Below are 19,179 nucleotides of genomic sequence, written 5' to 3'. Positions count from 1 at the left end.
AAATATGTTAATGAAGAGAAAGAAATTTATTTTCAAATACTATAAAAAAATTGACATCTTGAACGTAACAAACTAAAATTAAATGGTGGATATCTTGAGTGAGACGGATGGAGTAGTATATTTTAGAACTTATCAAACTAGTGCACAATGCAACTGAACGGCATGGATATATAGCAGTTTAAGACCAATATATTATTGAATACTACTCCACTATTTAATTGGAAATTTGGAAATAGTTTCGTCTACTAGAAGTCTGGAACTCACTTCTTATCATTATTAGTCATCAAGAGCGAAGTGTTAGATGATTGTCATTTGTCACACCAAACTTATACTCCTGATTAAGATTTGTTACGTAGAACATAAGATTTAATAATTCAAGATTCAAACTTTGTAAGTTTATTTTTGTGGTACTGAATAATGGAATACAATAATACTCCGTGCTTCATATAGATTCAAACTTTGTAAGTTTATTTTTGTGGTACTGAATAATGGAATAAAATAATACTCCGTGATTCATATTTTTACTTTATAATAAAAGACAGTGAAAACTAACATTTCATTTAATTTATACACGTAAGCAAACTAGTGAACTAAATGACTTCATAAATAACTAAAATCGCTAAAGTCATATCTCATCATTTATATCAAATGCTAATCCATTTTTGAGTATATGTAATATCAAAAAGTTGCTCTGTACATGATACGACCTTCACCAATAGAGCTCCGCTCAACGACGAAGAAGCAGAGCTGCATGAGCCCATGCAGCTGGACGAGTCTGAAGAAGGAGAGAAGAGGGAGACGAAGTCACGAGGCCGACCCAAGAACCGATGGTCCAAGAAAGATCGACCAAAGAGGGCAGCTTCTCGGCCCGCCAAGTATCGAGACTTCGTCAGCTATTAGAGATAGACATGAATGGAATTCTTTTTTATTTCTTTTGATTTCTTTTTTAGTTAATTCCTTATTTTTCATTAATCCTTTTCCTTTTAAGATTGAGTCAAGTCTTTTGGGTCTCTATAAATAACATAGAACCCTCGTAGATGGAGTCAATGAGAATTAAAGGAATAAACACTTTTTCTCATCTTCAAACTCTCGGTTCTTTTTTGCTTCCTAATTGTGCTACAACGTGTGCTCTAAACTCTCGGTAGGATCATTGTTCCTATCAGTACATGTACACCAAATTCAAATTGTACACTACTGCATGTCTCACAAAATTTTCAGAGTAGTTAATTATAGTAACACCATATTTGGTATTGTTCCATAGACAAGCGTAAAAATGGGTTTGTGTTATGCATTATGATTGGAGAAAGTTTTAAAAATGATTTAGTGTGTGTTAAAGATGGTTTTAGTTATCCAAAATGCCATTATTTGTATCCTATTTACATCTGACTGTATTTTGCTGTTTTAGTTAAATTTTAGAGCACAACGTTACAATAAAGTTTTAGCACGAAAGAAGCAATCAATTTGTGGTGGAACCTGGATTGACAAACACTGATAATTGCTATAGTATAATTGAAAATGAATAAGGCATGTGGGTAGGGTTACCCTTCAAAAACTTCACACGTCCAAATTTTTGTCGCTTAACTGCTAAAACCATCTCTAGCTTTTATTCCTTTCAAATCTTTCACATGATGCAATCATTTTGTTTTAAATTTAACATAATTTTTTTAAAATAAAGTAAATTGTCAAATAAATCACGAACAATGATCAAATTATAGTGTGTCCCATACTTTTCAAAACTAGAATGAAAAATCCCCAAGTTTAAGAATTTTGCAATTATCTCACAGTACATCGTTTTTCTGATGAAACTCACGGTAATGTGGCAATCTATGTGGACAAAGCGACGGTGACAGATAACAAAATTGTGTGGTTTACCTAGAAACGATCGTGGGATAATTGCGAAATTAGCCGGTTGCCACATCATCGCATGTTCTATTGGAAAAATGACGTATGTGATAATTACAAAATTGTGAAACTTGGTTACTTATTATTCTATGTTTGAAAAGTATAAGACAAACCATAATTTAACTATTCTTCGTAATTTATTTTGACAATTTATCCTAAAAAATAATTAAATCATATTTTAATGTCCATACTTCATTAAATTTTTATCCCATGTGTGTAGGGTATATATATTACTTTATTCGTCCTCCCTCGTGTGGGAGGGGTGGAGCCCTTGAACGGCCACTTGAAGTATAATTGTTTAGTTTAGTGTATGCACTTCTTGTTATGAGCTTTTTCCTTTTGTATTCACATTGCGATTCATGAATCATTTTGACAGATTTGATGAGAAAGTCTCTAAATACAAGCTGTAAAATAAATGTCTAACAAGGCCACTTGTAATTAGTAGGCAAGATCTAAGGTAAAACTTCAATTTTTGATGTGGTAAAAAGAATGATTAAGTTAGTTAACAAGTTCGGTGAGCAAGATAAGTCCATCCATTCCTGACAAAGAAGGTGGCATGTTGATATCACATGGTCAGTTGCGGGTGGATCTCAAATACCCGTACCCGCTTCCCAGGAACAACGACCCGTCACCAAATGACCAATCGAGTTATATACTATCAACACAATGACAGAAGTATGTCAACTATGTCTTTGTGTTGACTTTGTATATTTATATTTAAATGTCAATACAAACATAGTTGACACACTTATGTCATTGTGTTGTGTTGATATTTTTTATATACTGAATTGATGAATTATCGCAATTATCACATCAAGCTAGTTATCATCCTAACACGAACCCAATATATATTAATGAATAAGCTCATCCATCACCTATACAACAAACATGAAGAAACGAATCAACCACTTGCTCCGGAAATGCAAGACCCTTTCGCGGCAGCTGAGCCGGAGCTCTTCCTACACGAGCTTGAGACCGAAATCCGCCCGGGAAGACGGTGGGGAGGAGATCTTCGTGGGGAGCTCGCGGAGGAGGTACGTGATCAGGTCGGAGCACTTGAGCCACCCGCTGGTCACCGCGCTCATCGAGAGGGATTCGGGCCCAGCTGCTGTGGTCAAGTGCGAGGTCGTGTTGTTCGATCACCTCTTGTGGATGCTTGAAAATGCGGATCCCAATATCGCTTCCGATTCTCATTCACTCCAAGAGCTGGCCGACCTCTACGTTTACTGACCATCACCACTCTTCTATATATATAATTATATTAAACCCCCTTTTTTCCATCTCTTCAATAATTATAGAATAAGATTATGTTAAGGGTGGAGTTTCCTTAACACGATAAACGGTAGTCGCGGGAGCTTTGCCCGTCGATCAAACCAAGATTTGGGGTTGCAAAAGAAAGTAAAACACGATAAAAGAAAAATAAGATAATTTGATATTTCTTGAATGATGGAAAGGAATAACAAAGTCTCTATTTATAATGCTAAATACCCTAATTTAGAGAATAAGAAACTAATTATATGAGAAAGATATAATGCTCGTATCAGATTATGTTCAAACTTTAGTCATTCATATCTTCATTGTTGTTAAATTCTCATCTTGGAATTAATTTCCACAGGATATATATAGGTTTACGGATTTTCTTTTCATTCTTGTGTTCTCTTTCTAACCAATCCATATAAGATTCTATCCTATGATTCGGTTCCTTGCAATTTTTTATGTTGTTGGGGTTGAAACTATCTCAGATCAGATAATTAGAAAATGTACTAGCAAGATATAAGCGGATTCCTCCTGTATTAGTATGAGGCCTTTTGGGGAGTGACCTTTAAGTAAAACCGTGAGGGCTTTTTCCTTGTGCAGTTGTGGTTAGTTGTTGCCTCTGTGCAGTTTAGGGTCGTTTTAGTTGTGCTTGTTTTCAAAATTGTGTGTTCGGTTTCTCAAAATTTTATTTGTGTGTTCGGTTTTCAAAAAATTTATTTGTGTATTTGGAGTTCCTTGATTAATTGTGTATCTTCGTGTTAATGTCATTTTCAGAAAGAGACGTCGTTTCAAAATGGCAAACCCAGGTGTAGGAATCACACCTTTTAATAGAAAAAAAAAGATTTTATTTGGAAAGAAAAAGATAAGTGTATCTATATAACCAACAAAAATATCTTTTCAAAGCCGAGAGCAATAACAGTCTTTATGTGACTATTGTCGTGCCCATTAGCGAGCCTTTTAAAATCAATAAAACCATCATATAGAACAATAGGTTAGAGCTTTTCGTTTGTGAAAAATTGGTAAAACTTGTTCTACATGAGCAACCGTGAAATGTTTATGATATCACTTTTTAAATTCGTGACAAATATGATAAAAAGCAAATAAAGAACCTTGTTGATTTAGTTGTTTCAAGAAGGATATTGATCAGCCTTAGGAATATAAATATTATAATATTTTAGACTAATTTTAATATTGATGGAACCAATATCCTTACATAAGAAAAGTGAATGTTCATATAATCAATAAAATTAAATTTTAATATAATCTCATTTGTACAACTATTTAAATGAAGATAGAATTTCAACGAAATATACAGTAGTACTAGTATGTGGTAAAAAAAGGTGGTGAAAGAGGGTAGAGCTAGAACAATAGAAGCACAAATCCTGTCCGTTCATTTACATCTTGAAGTGAGTTAGGGTTTATCGGGGGATAGGATTTGAATCGCTATACTCCGATGGCTAAACCCGCCCGCGGCCGCCCGGCGTCGCCGTCGGGATCGGTTTCTCGCTCTTCCTCCCGCTCTCGTTCCCGTTCCCGTTCCCGTTCCATTTCTCGCTCCCGTTCTTACTCCGGATCAGGCTCCCGCTCCACTTCCAGGTCGCGCTCCCGCTCTAAATCCATATCCTCCTCCTCTTCTCCTTCTCGTAGCGGCAGCTCCCACAGCCCTCCGCCGAGGAAAAGGTGAATTTCGTCCGCTCATTCTGGAATTCTTCTAAGATATCTTAATTAAGTGTCGATTTAGATTTTATAGTAACAAATATTTTGTGTTACTTTAGAGGGTGATTACATTGGCCTATGATCTAGCTTCCAATACAGATTTTGGTACTCCAAACCCATAGTACCGTTCTGATTTGTAGTAGAAATGTGGTGGGACAGCTCTATAACGCCTTTCAGTTGGTATCTGGTTGATTAATTTGTTAAAATGTGCCTTTGCTACCGTCTTTTTCCTAATTGAGCTCCATCCCTCGGACCATATATTGTTCTCCTGTGATTTTACACCAATTTGCTAACAGAGGGTATAAGACATTTGGGTCTGGTTGCGCAACATATGTGTGGTCTTACTTGTTTTCATGTTTCCTGAACTTCACCCGATGATACTATTTTATTTCCAATTCTTTTGCTTAGCCCTGCTGACGGAGTTAAGAGAGGTCGCTCACCTCCACCACAAACCAAGAAATCTTCCCCACCTCCAAGGTGAGATAACTTTTTCCTTAACTTAAATTGAAAGGTGGAATCTTGTTTCCATTCCATTTTTGGTCAATTATTTTGCACTCTACAGATTTTTGGTTTTTGCGAATTGATGTTAATTTTGCTTCCAATTATTCATGTATTGTAAATTGGATCGTGAAATGACCTTGCCTAGCAACCTAAATCTACTTATTGGAAAATTTGTGCCTCAAAAGGTTAAGATAATTTCAATATTCAATAGCCTGATGCGGCATCTTCTGATTTTTTCGGGCTTATGGAAGACAACTTTTTTAATATTGAGAATCAAAATGTCTTATGATTCGCTTTCTTTAATAGAAAAGCCTAAGATTTCATTCATTCGGATTTTCAAGTTCTGATAGTTATAAGTTAGAGGGTCGATTCTGTAACCATGTACTTTATCTGTTTTTCTTCATTGCAGCAACTCTGCTGGTCTAATTCCAATTCTGGTTCAGCTGTTCTTTTAGTTTCATACTTTGGGCAATTGTCTCTGGTACTAGTATCTCAAGATATGTGTAGTGCTTTTCCTCTTCTTATATACTATCTGTCTCCAGGAAAGCTTCGCCTGCTCCTGAATCTCTTGTGCTGCATGTGGACCAGCTTAGTAGGAATGTTAACGAAAACCACTTGAAAGAAATATTTGGTATATTTACAGTACTTATTGAAACATTTGATCACTTGCTATGTTTATTTTGTTATAAATTACTATAGATTAGATGCATATTATGCTAGTTATACTGGGAGTGTTCAATGACTTCAATCAATTGAACATATGTTGACATTATCAAATAGTTTTGTTATTCGGTTCTTAAGTAAGTTTTCCATTTTTGTTACTTCTCTATTCCCTTTTGAAGGTAATTTTGGTGAAGTGGTGAATGTACGGCTTGCAATGGATTATGCTGTAAGTCTTATGCACCAATTCGTTGTATTACTCTCAGATCAGTGGTACTTGCTTCAGTTTTGACTTTGTTATTTTCTATACACAGGTTAACCTTCCAAAAGGATTTGCATATGTTGAGTTCAAGATTAGGGCAGAAGCTGAAAAGGCACAGTTATATATGGATGGTGTATGATTCTATTAGTTTTCCTATTGCTCTGCTTCATTTATCTGCAATCAATTTCTACCTGTCCATGTATTTTCAGGCTCAAATAGATGGTAAAGTTGTTCGGGCAAAGTTTACATTACCTGAGAGAAAGAAGGTTGCTTCTCCTCCCAAAGCTGTTGCCACCACATCAAGGAGAGATGCCTCAAAAGCTGAAGAGACTGCTACGGATGGTGATAGAGATGGAGGAAAACGTGCAAGAGATGGTAAGATCTCATTCTCAAAATGCTGCTGTGTGTTTTCATACAATTTTTTTTATTTTATATAGTTGTTTAAGCAGATTTGGAAAATTTTCATGATATTATCAGCTTCTCCTCGTCGAAAGCAACCATCTCCTCTTCGAAGAAGATCTCCTGGGCCACGAAGAGGATCTCCTAGACGAGAGCAAGATTCTCCACCCCCACCTCGTCGTAGAGCTGATTCCCCTTACCGGCGAGCTGATTCCCCTCCAATCAGGAGAAGGCCTCCATTGTCTCCTGCTAGAGGCCGCTCACCTTCTCCTCCGAGACGCTTCCGGTCACCACCAAGGTTTAGCTCTTTTTTACCCCTCCCAAATATCCCTGCACTTATTTTCTTCTGAAAGCAAGGGTTGGGGTCTCGAGGCAGCTTCTGATGATTTGATCTTGGCAGGTCATCTCCAAGAAGAATACGCGGTAGTCCTGTTCGTCGGCGATCCCCTCCTCCACCTAGGCGACGGTATGTTAAATAATGACTGCATTCTCATCCGTTCTTATCATAATTCTGTTACTCCCTTGTTTTTCCCTTTCTTTTTCTACTGTTCTCTAGTGTTATGAGGATGATCTCTGCTTCAAATTTGATTATCCTTCCACTCCATTTGTATTGGCTCTATCATGGTTCCAACGCTACTTTTATTGGTGTAACATTTTTGTGATCGAATGGTGTTTTTTGAACTGGAAAGATTCCTTTTAACTTCATTTTTAGGCTTCAAAATCGGAATTACAGCCATTGGACAAATCATGTTGGAAATCCACTGATTATTGTCCTTCGTCGTTTGATAGTTCAGTCAAATGATCATTTGAAGGAATTTACAAGCCTTACTAATTGCTATCATTGCTTAAAATATGTACTTCTACCATTCCTTGTGACTATAAATAGTGACTTATATTGAATAGAATATCTAGACTAACATTGGGTAAATAGCTAGCGAAGTTAGTTTGAGATAATTCTATGGAATATTGCAAGTTGTACGATTTAACATAAAACACCTGGATTTAATTAGATTTGGAGTGATTATGATTTACATACAAAATGCGATATCATATACTCCCTCCATCCCCCATTAATTGTCCACTTTTGGCATTTTCGTCCGTCCCCCATTAATTGTCCACTTTCACCTTTTACCATAAATAGTAGGTATGCCTCACATTCCACTAACTCATTTCGTTCACATTTTATTATAAAACTAATACTCCCTCCGTCCCAAGGTAGATGTCACACTTAGGAGATGGCATGAGATTTTAGTAGATGTTATTTTGTGTGTTAAGTGGTGAGATAAAATATAATTTTATAATTGATGTGAGAGGGAACTTTTTCCAAAAGAAGAAATGTGACATCTTTTGTGGGACAAACTAAAAAGGAAAGTGTGACATCTGCCTTGGGACGGAGGGAGTATTTAATAGTGGGACCCATATTCCACTAATTTTTTCAACCCATTTTTCTTTACATTTCTTAAAACCTGTGCCGGAACCAAAGTGGATAATTATTAGGGGACAGAAGGAGTAGTACTTCTCTAATGCTCTTGCCTACAATTGGCTGAAGAAGGTCCTTTCTCAGCAGTTGATTCTTCATTCACATCTAGATTTTTGTATAATGGTAATCTATGTAATTACCCATCTCTTGTAAAATGGTGCATCCTGCTTAATGTCTCAGACTACTGAGTTCACCAACCTAATGAATTAACTACCTAGAACCTGCATAGCGTACTGTCCCATACTACCGAGTTTAACATCCTTGTGCGTGGATTACATCTCTCTTATCGTCATAGTGGGTCGTTTACTATAATCATAATTGGTTATCCTGAATAGTCATTGATTATGTTTTAGTTCACCAAGGCGTCTTCGAAGTCCTCCACGAAGGTCTCCTGTTGGTCGCAGACGTTCTCGCTCTCCTATTAGAAGGCCAGCTCGTTCGCCATCACGATCACCCTCCCCTAGAAGGTGATATTTGAATATTGCATTAGTGTTGGTCGATTATGACAATATCTTCATGACTACTACATTGCTTTTATACCCTCTGTTCTGTTTGTTAGCCATCCACGGGCAAGATCTTTAGATAATAATGAGAACAAATTTTATGGGAATTAATCTGCCCATTGGCTGTTGTCTGTCTTAATCATGGTGTTTTCTCTTGCCATCTGTGCAGAGGTCGAGTGCCGCCTTCTAGACGTGGGAGGTCTTATTCTTTGTCGCCTAGTCCGCGCAAGGTTTGTATCTCTTCTCTTGATATTATATGTAATCTAAGCTGCAGGTTCTTTTTAGGTCAGCACAGCTAATGCTTGTATAACTTGTGAATATGCTGCAGGGACCTCGCAGGGTATCACGGAGCCGGAGCCGGAGCCGGAGCCCTCGAAGGTAATTTATCAAATTGTATTTTGTAAATTGTGTGTCGACTATGATGAGCTGTCGAACTGTTCATTTTACTATGAAATTTCATTTGATCTTGTGTGATTATATTATTATATCCTGTCAGGCCTATTAGAGGGAGGAATGACAGCAGCAGCAGCAGCAGCAGCAGCAGCACCAGCAGTTCTCCTCCGCCTAAGCCATAAATCATGATACAATCAAGCTGTGTTAGAGTTTCAGCAGTGCTCTATAATTTGGGGTTACTTTTGTAATCCCTAGTTCGTGCCTGGATGCTGTCAATTAGACATTTGTTGTAGTGAGATACTATTCTCCAATGTAATTTAGGGACCTGCTTGAATGATTATATTAATGCCCTTTGCTGATACTAAAATAGGAGACCTCGATTTGAGATTATGAAATAAACGTTTAATTACAACAACAAAGACGTGTAACATTTCCCATACAAAACTTAGACAATCCAATCTTCATCACGCATTTTGATGGTGGAATAGGTGTTGACAATTTGTGTAGGCATTTTGTGGTGGAAGAAAAATATGTACATCTACATCACCTGAAATAAGTATCATAGCAATCTAAAAATATGTACAACTACATTTACTTTTAGTAATTTTCTTTTATGTTTTATTAATTTTGTAAAATTCGTAAATTGCACATATGAAACTATTTTTAGTTGCCGGAGTATTAAAAAGATAAAATATACTCCACCGTCCCATAAAAAAGGCACACTTTCATTTTTCGTCTGTTCCAATGAAATTATTTCATTACTACCAGTTTATTGAAAGTTCTCTCAACATTAATTCTTGGTATAAATTTGCTTTTTTTTTTTAACTATGGAGGGAGTATAATTTATCCACAATCTACTTAACAACGGGGTAGAAAAGTAAAGATATTGAGCCCACTTTACAGAGGCCCATTCATTCAAATTAAAAATTGAGAAAAACCCTAGAGCTAGAGGGCCATTTCCCCCAAACTCATATAGGAGTATACTATGAATTCCGCTTAAAACCCTAATTCTCCGATCGGCCTCTCACTTCTGCGCACACACACAGAGAAGCTCCAACAATGGTGAAGTTTCTCAAGGCAAACAAGGCGGTGGTCCTCCTCCAAGGGCGTTACGCCGGCCAGAAAGCAACCATCGTGAAGAACTTCGACGACGGAACGCGCGACCGCCCCTACGGTCACTGCCTCGTCGCCGGCATCGCCAAGTACCCGAGCAAAGTCATCCGCAAGGACTCAGCGAAGAAGCAGGCGAAGAAGTCGCGCGTGAAGGCCTTCGTGAAGCTGGTCAACTACAATCACATTATGCCCACGCGATACACGCTCGACGTGGATCTCAAGGACGTCGTCTCCGTTGACGCGCTCGTCTCGCGTGACAAGAAGGTCTCCGCCTGCAAGGAGGTGAAGAGCAGGTTCGAGGAGAGGTTTAAGACCGGGAAGAACCGTTGGTTTTTCTCTAAGCTCAGGTTCTGAAGCGTCTCACTCACAGAGTTTCGTTTCCTATTGTTTTTATCTAGTTTTGATTAATGAAGTTGTTTGTTTATGAGACTGAATTTATCATATGGCTACGATTTTAATTTTATACGAAATCTCAAGTTTACATATGCCTACGATTTTTTATTGTTTTTTTTACTGCGAATTACTCACCGTTGTTCAGTATATTCCTTGATTTTTGATCATAAAATGCAAATGTGCCATGTATTGATTCCATTATCGACTTCTGATTGTTTGATATTGTACGCGGTTTTAACCTGTACTATCACAGAGGTCTTCATCAAGTTCATTTCTCGTTAATTTGAAGGCCTCTCTTGTTGATTTAGTGGGGTTTTTAACTTTTCATTTTCCAGTTTTTCCTTTGATAGGCATGATATTGATTAATTTTTTTTCAAAATGGAATTGAAATGAGTATGTATAGTTGTGCAGTATATTAGACAACTCACATTTACTCTCTCTGTCCCAGATAATTCTCACTTTGACCGGGCACGAGTTATAAAAAATGTAATGAAATGTGAGTTGAAAAAGTTAGTTGAATGTTAGCTTACTTTTATATATTAGTTTTATAATAAAATGTGAGGAGGAATGAGTTAGTGGAATATGGACAAATGATGTGGGACGGATTGAAATGGAAAATGAGACAAATTATCTAGGATGGATGGAGTATTTTGGAGTAAAATTATACACTAATAAAATAATGACATGTGGCTATTTATTAAATTAACAAAATAAAAAACTAAAAGATTAATTATCATCCTATATATCCTCATACACCAACTTACTCAAACCAATAACGGATAATAACACTTCCAATTCCATCTTGTTGGAGGAGAAACACCATATTACTACAAGTCATGAATGCAAATTTTCGAGCTGCTCCTTTATCTCTACTATCTATCCTATTATTATATTAAAAATGGAAATGTATATGTATCCATCTGGCCACTAGTGTCGGGCAAGAACTTCTTGATATGGCTGATAAATCTCTTGTAGTTGCTATAAAATCTCTCAAAGTAGGCGAATTTCAAGGTATTGAAATTGATGATCACACTTATTTCATTATTATGTAGTTAAGGCAATCTGACAATCAGCATCTGTTTTATTATTCAGGTGTATCACTATCGGCACTAAGTAAAAGTATTGTATTAGTTGACCCCGACACACCGGAAGCCAAAAAGCTGAGATCTTGGTAAGGAAGAGTAATTCTATCAATCTGCAAACTCTCTCTTTAGGTCTTGTTTATGAATCCAACTATCTGGTTAGAAATTATTGTAATATAATGCTAATATGGTTTTGAGCTGCAAGTTCTGTTTGGGAAGGATCTTCACATTTTGTAGAAGTTTAATTTAGCTTAAACAGCTTGATCATTTTATATCAGTTCATCTTTGAGCTGTTCATGCCAAATCTGGACAAGTTCAGGTCAAGTTTGGATTCAATTTAGGGATGTTGAGCTCAAAGTTCAATTTATTATTGAGTTTGAATATCATATAGTTCAATTTAGGGCAATGTCAAATCATTACACTCAATACGCATACATCCAATGTCTTATCTCTAGAAGAGAGAAGCAGTTGATTCTATCAAAAACTAGGACAAATAATTCTATGAAAAATGAGACACTATGGGAGTCTAAAGCTGGTGATCACAGCTACGATTTTATCGAGTAGGCTATATGCATCCTCTTCTCCTACTGTGACGGACTTGTCCACTGCTAGTAATGATGGAGGCTCTCTGGGAAATCTGTAAAGAGTCTGTCAACCCCAACCTCATTTATACGAACAAGTTCAAGAAAGTGTTGTGTTCGTGCTGACAGACTAACGGGCTATACGAAATTGCTATGCACAATCATGTTAGGTGAAGCAAACTACAAGGCCAACATCACCAGTAACTAAGATTAGAGTTACTAACTTAAGAGATCACATTTCTTTCGCTGAAAAGTAAAAAAAAACATGGCTACATGAGGTTTATGAGCATGAGCTCTGGCTACAAGATAGGTTGGAGTTTGCAAGTATTTTTTTGCTGCAAGAATAATGGTCTCCTTCCAAGGCCCGATTCCCACAATAATGGTGTATGAGGATATGTAGGATGATAATTAATCTTTTAGTCTTTTATTTTGTTAATTTAATAAATATCCACATGTCATTATTTTATTAGTGTAGTATGAAATGGTGTATTATGTGAATGAGCAGATCCGCTCCGGTGTAACATATACTCAAAAATAAAAAAGGATGACCAATAGGTTTGAGTTTGGTCACTCACTCCCGAAGAAGCTAATGACACAATTTTCTTGTTTACAATATTTTCACCAAGTATTTTGAGATATTCTGGGTGTCAGATTGATTGGGGCTTGTACCCGAAGGTCAGGCTCGGGCATCAGTTTAGCACTGACCAGGCTAATCAAATTTGTTAATTATTCAGCAGTTTATTTACTTTCACAAGCATTATTTCTTGCATAACCAAAGAAGCTCATCAAAATTTTAAGATAGCAAACTAGTACTCCTACCACTTGGGGAAGTGTAGCCTAGTATACACCGGTGATGCGAAAGTGAGTTGTATGTTCCAATACTAGCAGCAATAATTCAGTTTGCCTCTACGATAACATTTCTATAAAATACAAATCGTTGTGATCAGCTGCGCTTTGCTCCATTCCACCCTAATTCGCCTGTTTACAATAATATATAGTTCCATTTCGATGCCCACCCAATTACCAAATAGGTTAACATCACCTGGCAAGATTTCAATTGGGATGAGTCACCGACAATAAGATAACACTGATGATATATAGTTCACCCAGTCATCTGAGCTGAGCACTCTCTCGAGAAAGCCGGACTGATGCAGCCCGCACCATCTCAACAAGATTGTTGTCTAAGCCATCGAGCTCGCCAGAATTGCGCAGACGATGATATGAAGGTGCCATATGGTCTGCCGCCACTTGAGCCAGTCTCCACTGGGAGAAATTAGCAGCAGTTTGAATTACTTTAGTAGATAAATACTCCGTTGAATCTAAGCAAGAGATGACGACTTCGTAACATTCTTCATGAAGGTCTTCAATAAACCAAAACTCAGCAAGCCAACACAGCTCTATGTACGTCTGGATTTCTTGAAGTTTGATCTCAGGATCCAAACTTTCCCATAGACAGTCAAAAGTGGGCACAGGCAAATGCTCAGAGTAAAACCAACTGACCAGTTTATTGAGAGACTCCCAACTTCCCGGGACCTTGACAACTTGCAAATGACTGCAATTAGAATCACAAGTAACGAATTAAACTTTCAGGATTTGCAGCAGCAAACACATGGTCTTTTTGGGCCAAATACTTCCTGAGACATAAAATTTGTTAGTAAGTGATACCTGTTTAAGACGATGATTAGGCTCTCTAGTACTCCTTATTTTATTATAATTGGTGCTGTCGGCAGTGTACATGAGAATGTCTAAGGTAAGTGGTTTTTCTATTCAGGGCTGTCTACCTTCAGAATTCATGGAAAAAAGCCCTAGAATGCTAATTAGAACATATCCAACTTGTGGAGAGAACAATAAATTCTACTCGAGAGGACAAACAAATTCACGATTGGAATTAAATGAAGAAAAGCATGAAGGTGCCATCTCATCTAATGATCCATAAAAATGTAAGAATATTAAATGGATTCTCAGCCACATAGTCTTATCAACAAAACTGCAAATACAGAAGATAAAAACTTATGTTGGAACCGAACAATGTCTCAGACTTCAGTCTACAAAAGATTCAATAAACAGCTAAAGGTAGCAAAACATTTGATTTGATATGTCAACTATATTATACTCCATGTAAAAACTTATGCCCACAAAATATCTGAGTACCTTTCTCTCATTCCTGATTGAAATAACGCCCGTAAATAATCACAACTTGACTCCACTATAACTTTGTGAACATGTAGATGTGGAACCAAAGAGGAGCAACTATTGCACTTCCAATTCACCAATGGCATCGTGCTGCTGGCTTCAAATATGAGATCCCTGAATCCATGAATAAAACAAAAGAAAAATATGAAAAGAGAGCTACGAAAAAATGTGGGGAACAATACAAATAACCGCAAAAATAAGAAACTCCCCACCCAACACTCCCATCAATATAGAATAGCCCTTCTCCAATTGTGCATATAGTAAGATAGCTTCATATACGCATATCCAGCAATTGCTAGTCAGTGTATCCAGGACTGTAAGTTATATTTTGCAACCTCTTATTAGACCAGTGTCAATGCCCATATATTTTTAGGACAAAAGAATATCAATAACAATGTTTAAGATGGTGTATGCATAGCAACCAGATCAAGAATTCACAAGGCCACATGACCTTCTGAAACATGGCCCAATATCCAAACAACTATTCCAAGATAGCATGCAAATGCCTATGGTCATTAACTGGGGAAATGGTACTTACGAAAAATGTAGTCCGCCTGGCCTAAGAGCAGGACTCAAATCGAAGCTTGGTAAAGGGATACCCCATTTCGGGTTTCGTTTAGAAAGCATTTGCACTAAAGGTTCCAGTTTACAATGCCTGGAGATGACTTTAAGCTTTCTGACATGGCCTTCTTCTGCTTGTAAATAACCTGAGTAAACATACTCCAGCAACTTCAACAATGATTGCTGATCCACATGAGCAGATAGATGTACTGCCTTTGTAATGTTTCTCTCAATATCAAATTCTGTGCTCACTCCATTGGATGATTTCTCATCAGGAACTACTGTCCCAGGAGGAAGTAATGATGGACATCTTACAGCGAGAATTACTTCATGAACATGGACAGATTCCTCATTAACAAGAACTATATTTATATTGGAATGATCTCTCACCCCTAGGGATTTCCCAATTCTCTTCCCCAAAGTACTTGGAAAACCATATAGTCCAAAATAGCTAAGCACATATGCAGCATACCATCTTGAACCATGAGCACTATGGTTTCTGCATATAGCTTCCAATTCCTCAATCAACTGGGATTTAGAAAATTCTATCTGGCTGTCAGAGGGATGAACTTTCCCATCAGTAAAATGATTTAACAACTCAGCAAGGATCCACAAGCTAAAAATCAAAAGCACATCTTCCCCTTCCCAATCTTCTATGCCAGAAACACAACAACTCCTATCACTGAATGGATCACGTAAATGAGACACCAAAGCAGCTCTTTTGACATGGACAGGATTGTTTAACCACCATAGTATGAAGGCCAGCACAGTCTTCATCCCTTGGAATTTAACTATGAGTTCCCGATATGCAGGTAGGCTACAATAACTAGCCAAACCAATCAAGCTGACCATAATCTCAAGGTTTCCTGGAAGACCAAACATGCTACCAGTCAATCCAGCATTTAGAATGTTCAGTAAGTATTCAACATAATCCTTGGCATCCAGCCTAAGTACTTCGTGTAGTATGGACCTGGCTGAGGATGCAATCCATTTGCAAGGAGAATAAACCATCATAAGAACTGCCCTACTTGCTGATTCAGATTCGCTCATATATGTGAGACCATATTGAGAGACTTGACGTAATGTCCGAACTGAGTTTGCGAAGGACAAGCTGCCAAAGAGACAAGAAAGAGAAAAGAATATAAATAGAATTAGCACCACATGTTAAACCGCCACAATCAACTGTAATAACAAGAACTAATTACAGGGAGTGTCAGGAAAAAACCCACAACAATAATACTAATAGGAGAAGAAAAAGAAAATATTCCAACCTGAGCTACAAAAGCACTCTCTTGCAGATAGATGTATTACCATGCACATATTATGAGGACATTAAGTTGGAGTTCATTCCCTTGCACCTTATGATTGATATTTCCTGCATAATTAGCCGCAAGTCCTCCAAGAATATCCCATACATATGGTCTGTAGGTAAGTAGAAAATTTGCTTCATGGCTCTCCCGCACAATAATTATCAGATCATTCAAGGAGGACTCACGCTGCATTTTTTGAATTTTGGGATAATCTTCCAGAAGAAGATCAAGGAGTACTCTATCTACACCAGCTTTCCAAAAGTGCATGTGGTGATCACCGACCCATAAAGTTATTGAAGCCAAACGAAAAGCTTCCTCCACAAAAGATGGTTGACTTTTAGCAGATTTTTCAGCAATTGAACTCCGACTCTTCAATGCATTGATGACAGCTTTGACAAGCGGCTCGGAGTATATCTTCAGCATTTTTGTAGATCCTCTCCTGCTAAGCTGATAAAATTCATGAAGTAGAGAAATTCAAACACAGAAATGTCTACAAGATCAATTAAGGATAATGGTCAATACAAGAAAGGATACCACTAAGCACCGAGCAAGTTTAAATGACTCCATGCGGACTGAATCAGTATTTGAACTATCCATGTAGCTAACAACCATCTCAAGAAGGTGCTCTTCCTTTTCAAGAAGCTTCTCCGCACCATTTACACACAAGGCTGGCAAGCACAAAAGACAGAAAAAGTTGTTTACATTTACAAGATTAACTTCAAACAATAGGAAATATATCATAACAAATAATGTGATACCTAAAGAAGAATATAACTGCAGCACAGCAACTACTGAGTTTTCAGACTGTATGATACCATCCAAGATGTTTAAGAACTCAGAATCATTCCACACGGAGTATCTAAAGGTTGACCACCGCCACAATATTTTACTCAAAACAAATGCCATCTCTAGAAAGTACTGAATTGGTTTTCCGTCTATATAGAACTGCTTGATATTTTGGACAATACAACTAACTGCATTTGCTTCCTTCAGAAGATGCCACACTTCTTTTTCGTGTCTAGAATTTAACTTGGATAGAATGACATTCATGGATGCAGCACATGACATTGCAACTTGCCATTGTTGGCAAGATAATAAATCTGCTAAAGGATAGAGTATATCCAGAACATGAATATTCAGTATTGAACTTGGCAAAAAATTAACCAGCTTTACGGTAGCATTAGAAGCCAGGCTCAATATTGATTGACTTTTGAACTCCAATATGCTCTTCATTGCTCTGACTATATCAATCACTGAATCCTGGAACAAAATGAGTTAAATGGGGCAAATAAAAGTTAGACACATGTGAATTAAGGTTATGAGCAATTCATATCGCTTGTTTAGATCTCTCATAATCTATGTACCTTGACAAGTGGGTATTGCAATGTTTCGCGAGAGATACACTCAAGGAACGCATCAATTGAACGAAGCACTTGTCTTTGTATCTCATTGTCTGAACAGTTCCATTTCTCTTTCCTCTCCCAGGTTCTGCAATCACAAGTTGCAATATAATGTGATGTAACCATTTTTATAAGAGGCTGCATTTTCTATCTTATTGTTGTTAAAAAGCTATTACTCTGGTAACTCTGAACGGGAAGACGTATCTACCAATATTATACCCAAGAAATCAAAGTGGATTAAATAAGCAGTTAACCAAGCAATGTTTGATAGAAAATGCGAATATTTTAGTTTGAGAAGTTTCTAGTGGGAGTTTAAGCAACAGAATGCTCAGATAGAGGATACAATATGAATAATGATTGACTTGAATTAATTTGTTTTGGAAAACTCCAGCATTTTAGTATAGCTCTGGGCCCCTGGCCATGAAAGGTTTTGCTATTAACGACTTCAAAGATTAGCATTGAGCAATGCTACTTCAGATATATGCTTGGAGAGGCTTAAGTAAGAACTGCAGCAAAATATTGAAATGACTAGCATTTCTGGTATTAGGCAGCAGAGCTCCATGCCTCCAGATTAAATAAACAAGTATTGATATTTAACAGACACAGGAAAATCTATTAAGGATAAAATGAGTACAAGGGGATGAGGTATCCATGCTGATTAAAATAAGGTAGGATCTGATGAACCATTTACAATGAACTATGCATTATAACTTGCACAAGGAGAGGCACCATGAACGTTTTGGTATTCATACCTAATCGAAACAGAAGTTTTTCATTCACTACTGAGGTGCTCACACCACATTTAGCAGCCTTACTAGATACCTAATACTCCTCTCTAGCATAAAGCCTGCAGTTGATCTATATGTATGCAGGCAATGCATATGTAAAGAAATTTCTGTAACTTATCCGAAGATAAGAATGAATGATATCTACACAAACCGAAATTGTTCAGCAAGATTGAACTCTTAAATAGGATGAAATAGTTACTTCTTCACGAGTAATCCCCATTCCCCAGCAACTTCAAATAGCGCCGAAAGCAAATAGATGAAACCTCGAGCCAGAAAGCATAAACTATGTTTGAGCTCACAATCCTAGATGTCTGCGCTTGAGCAGCGCGTACAGTTAATTGAAAGAGAAGGTTCATACGGCCAAATAATGCATATAACAAGACACATCAATTCAGAAAAACAAGAGGTGTTAAATGGAACGATACCCGAGGCTGAGGGCGTGGTGAAGGCGTTGGTGGAGCGTGAGGACGTGGCGGCTTATGCCGCGGTTGTTATCGGCCGCGGCGTGCTTCGCCGAGGATCGCATCTGATTATAGTCGAGGGATGAGGGCGCTCCGGGGTGAATTCAGGAAAATCGTGTTAGAGCAATCGCACCTCCTCCTCCAGTGGATAAGACAAATTTATCGTAGAAAGTTCAAGTCTCAAACCGCCATTGATGAGAAGTTGAGGGTTTACACGTCTTCTA

At 37.5% G+C, this 19,179-nt stretch overlaps 4 protein-coding genes across 8 annotated transcripts; 3 read left to right on the top strand and 1 right to left on the bottom strand.

Annotated features, from left to right (window-relative positions):
- The first annotated feature begins 2,790 nt into the window (after positions 1-2,790).
- LOC121810669 (auxin-responsive protein SAUR78-like) lies at positions 2,791-3,132 on the top strand. Its single transcript, XM_042211420.1, has one exon. It carries the CDS (start codon positions 2,791-2,793, stop codon positions 3,130-3,132), a length of 342 nt encoding a protein of 113 aa, XP_042067354.1.
- Positions 3,133-3,140: 8 nt separating this feature from the next.
- Positions 3,141-9,488, top strand: LOC121741698 (serine/arginine-rich splicing factor SR45-like). Its single transcript, XM_042134580.1, has 12 exons — positions 3,141-4,839; positions 5,284-5,352; positions 5,919-6,007; positions 6,219-6,265; positions 6,351-6,431; positions 6,508-6,673; positions 6,776-6,995; positions 7,098-7,163; positions 8,531-8,644; positions 8,850-8,910; positions 9,009-9,058; positions 9,177-9,488. Exons 1-12 carry the CDS (start codon positions 4,613-4,615, stop codon positions 9,253-9,255), a joined length of 1,269 nt encoding a protein of 422 aa, XP_041990514.1. The 5' UTR covers positions 3,141-4,612; the 3' UTR covers positions 9,256-9,488.
- A 513-nt stretch (positions 9,489-10,001) lies between these two features.
- LOC121742633 (60S ribosomal protein L27-3-like) lies at positions 10,002-11,965 on the top strand. Of its 2 annotated transcripts, XM_042135833.1 has the most exons (3): positions 10,003-10,533; positions 11,028-11,075; positions 11,672-11,965. In XM_042135833.1, the coding sequence occupies exons 1-2, from the start codon at positions 10,133-10,135 to the stop codon at positions 11,029-11,031; spliced, it is 405 nt and encodes a 134-aa protein (XP_041991767.1). In that variant the 5' UTR covers positions 10,003-10,132; the 3' UTR covers positions 11,032-11,075; positions 11,672-11,965. The 2 variants fall into 2 exon arrangements, with proteins under 2 accessions (XP_041991766.1, XP_041991767.1); XM_042135832.1 differs by lacking the exon at positions 11,028-11,075 and having other exon boundaries at positions 10,002-10,533.
- A 1,159-nt stretch (positions 11,966-13,124) lies between these two features.
- On the bottom strand, positions 13,125-19,179 carry LOC121741606 (BTB/POZ domain-containing protein At1g04390-like). Of its 4 annotated transcripts, none has more exons than XM_042134448.1 (9): positions 18,920-19,165; positions 18,694-18,805; positions 17,671-17,794; positions 17,065-17,566; positions 16,841-16,974; positions 16,308-16,753; positions 14,974-16,107; positions 14,394-14,549; positions 13,125-13,794 (listed from the first exon to the last, which is right to left on the bottom strand). In XM_042134448.1, exons 4-9 carry the CDS (start codon positions 17,537-17,539, stop codon positions 13,353-13,355), a joined length of 2,787 nt encoding a protein of 928 aa, XP_041990382.1. In that variant the 5' UTR covers positions 17,540-17,566; positions 17,671-17,794; positions 18,694-18,805; positions 18,920-19,165; the 3' UTR covers positions 13,125-13,352. The 4 variants fall into 4 exon arrangements, with proteins under 4 accessions (XP_041990382.1, XP_041990381.1, XP_041990383.1 ...); XM_042134449.1 differs by lacking the exon at positions 18,694-18,805 and adding an exon at positions 13,908-13,962 and having other exon boundaries at positions 13,609-13,794; positions 18,920-19,179; XM_042134447.1 differs by lacking the exon at positions 18,694-18,805 and having other exon boundaries at positions 18,920-19,178.

The sequence above is a fragment of the Salvia splendens genome, chromosome 7 (genome assembly GCF_004379255.2).
Source record: "Salvia splendens isolate huo1 chromosome 7, SspV2, whole genome shotgun sequence".
Classification (NCBI taxonomy): domain Eukaryota; kingdom Viridiplantae; phylum Streptophyta; class Magnoliopsida; order Lamiales; family Lamiaceae; genus Salvia; species Salvia splendens.
This window is presented reverse-complemented; position numbering and strand designations above follow the sequence as displayed.

What these genes read in the sequence shown, in the direction of transcription:
- LOC121810669 (XM_042211420.1), top strand. Translation starts at nt 2,791, where the DNA reads ATGAAGAAACGAATCAACCACTTGCTCCGGAAATGCAAGACCCTTTCG.
- LOC121741606 (XM_042134447.1), bottom strand. Translation starts at nt 19,020, where the DNA reads ATGCGATCCTCGGCGAAGCACGCCGCGGCCGATAACAACCGCGGCATA. An exon ending in GCAGTTATATTCTTCTTTAG is followed by an intron (nt 16,975 to 17,064) that starts GTATCACATTAT and finishes TGTGCTTGCCAG; the next exon opens with CCTTGTGTGTAAATGGTGCG. An exon ending in AACTTGCTCGGTGCTTAGTG is followed by an intron (nt 16,754 to 16,840) that starts GTATCCTTTCTT and finishes GAATTTTATCAG; the next exon opens with CTTAGCAGGAGAGGATCTAC.
- LOC121741698 (XM_042134580.1), top strand. Translation starts at nt 4,613, where the DNA reads ATGGCTAAACCCGCCCGCGGCCGCCCGGCGTCGCCGTCGGGATCGGTT. An exon ending in GGCTTGCAATGGATTATGCT is followed by an intron (nt 6,266 to 6,350) that starts GTAAGTCTTATG and finishes TTCTATACACAG; the next exon opens with GTTAACCTTCCAAAAGGATT. An exon ending in CACAGTTATATATGGATGGT is followed by an intron (nt 6,432 to 6,507) that starts GTATGATTCTAT and finishes ATGTATTTTCAG; the next exon opens with GCTCAAATAGATGGTAAAGT.
- LOC121742633 (XM_042135832.1), top strand. Translation starts at nt 10,133, where the DNA reads ATGGTGAAGTTTCTCAAGGCAAACAAGGCGGTGGTCCTCCTCCAAGGG. An exon ending in TGGTTTTTCTCTAAGCTCAG is followed by an intron (nt 10,534 to 11,671) that starts GTTCTGAAGCGT and finishes TTTATTATTCAG; the next exon opens with GTGTATCACTATCGGCACTA.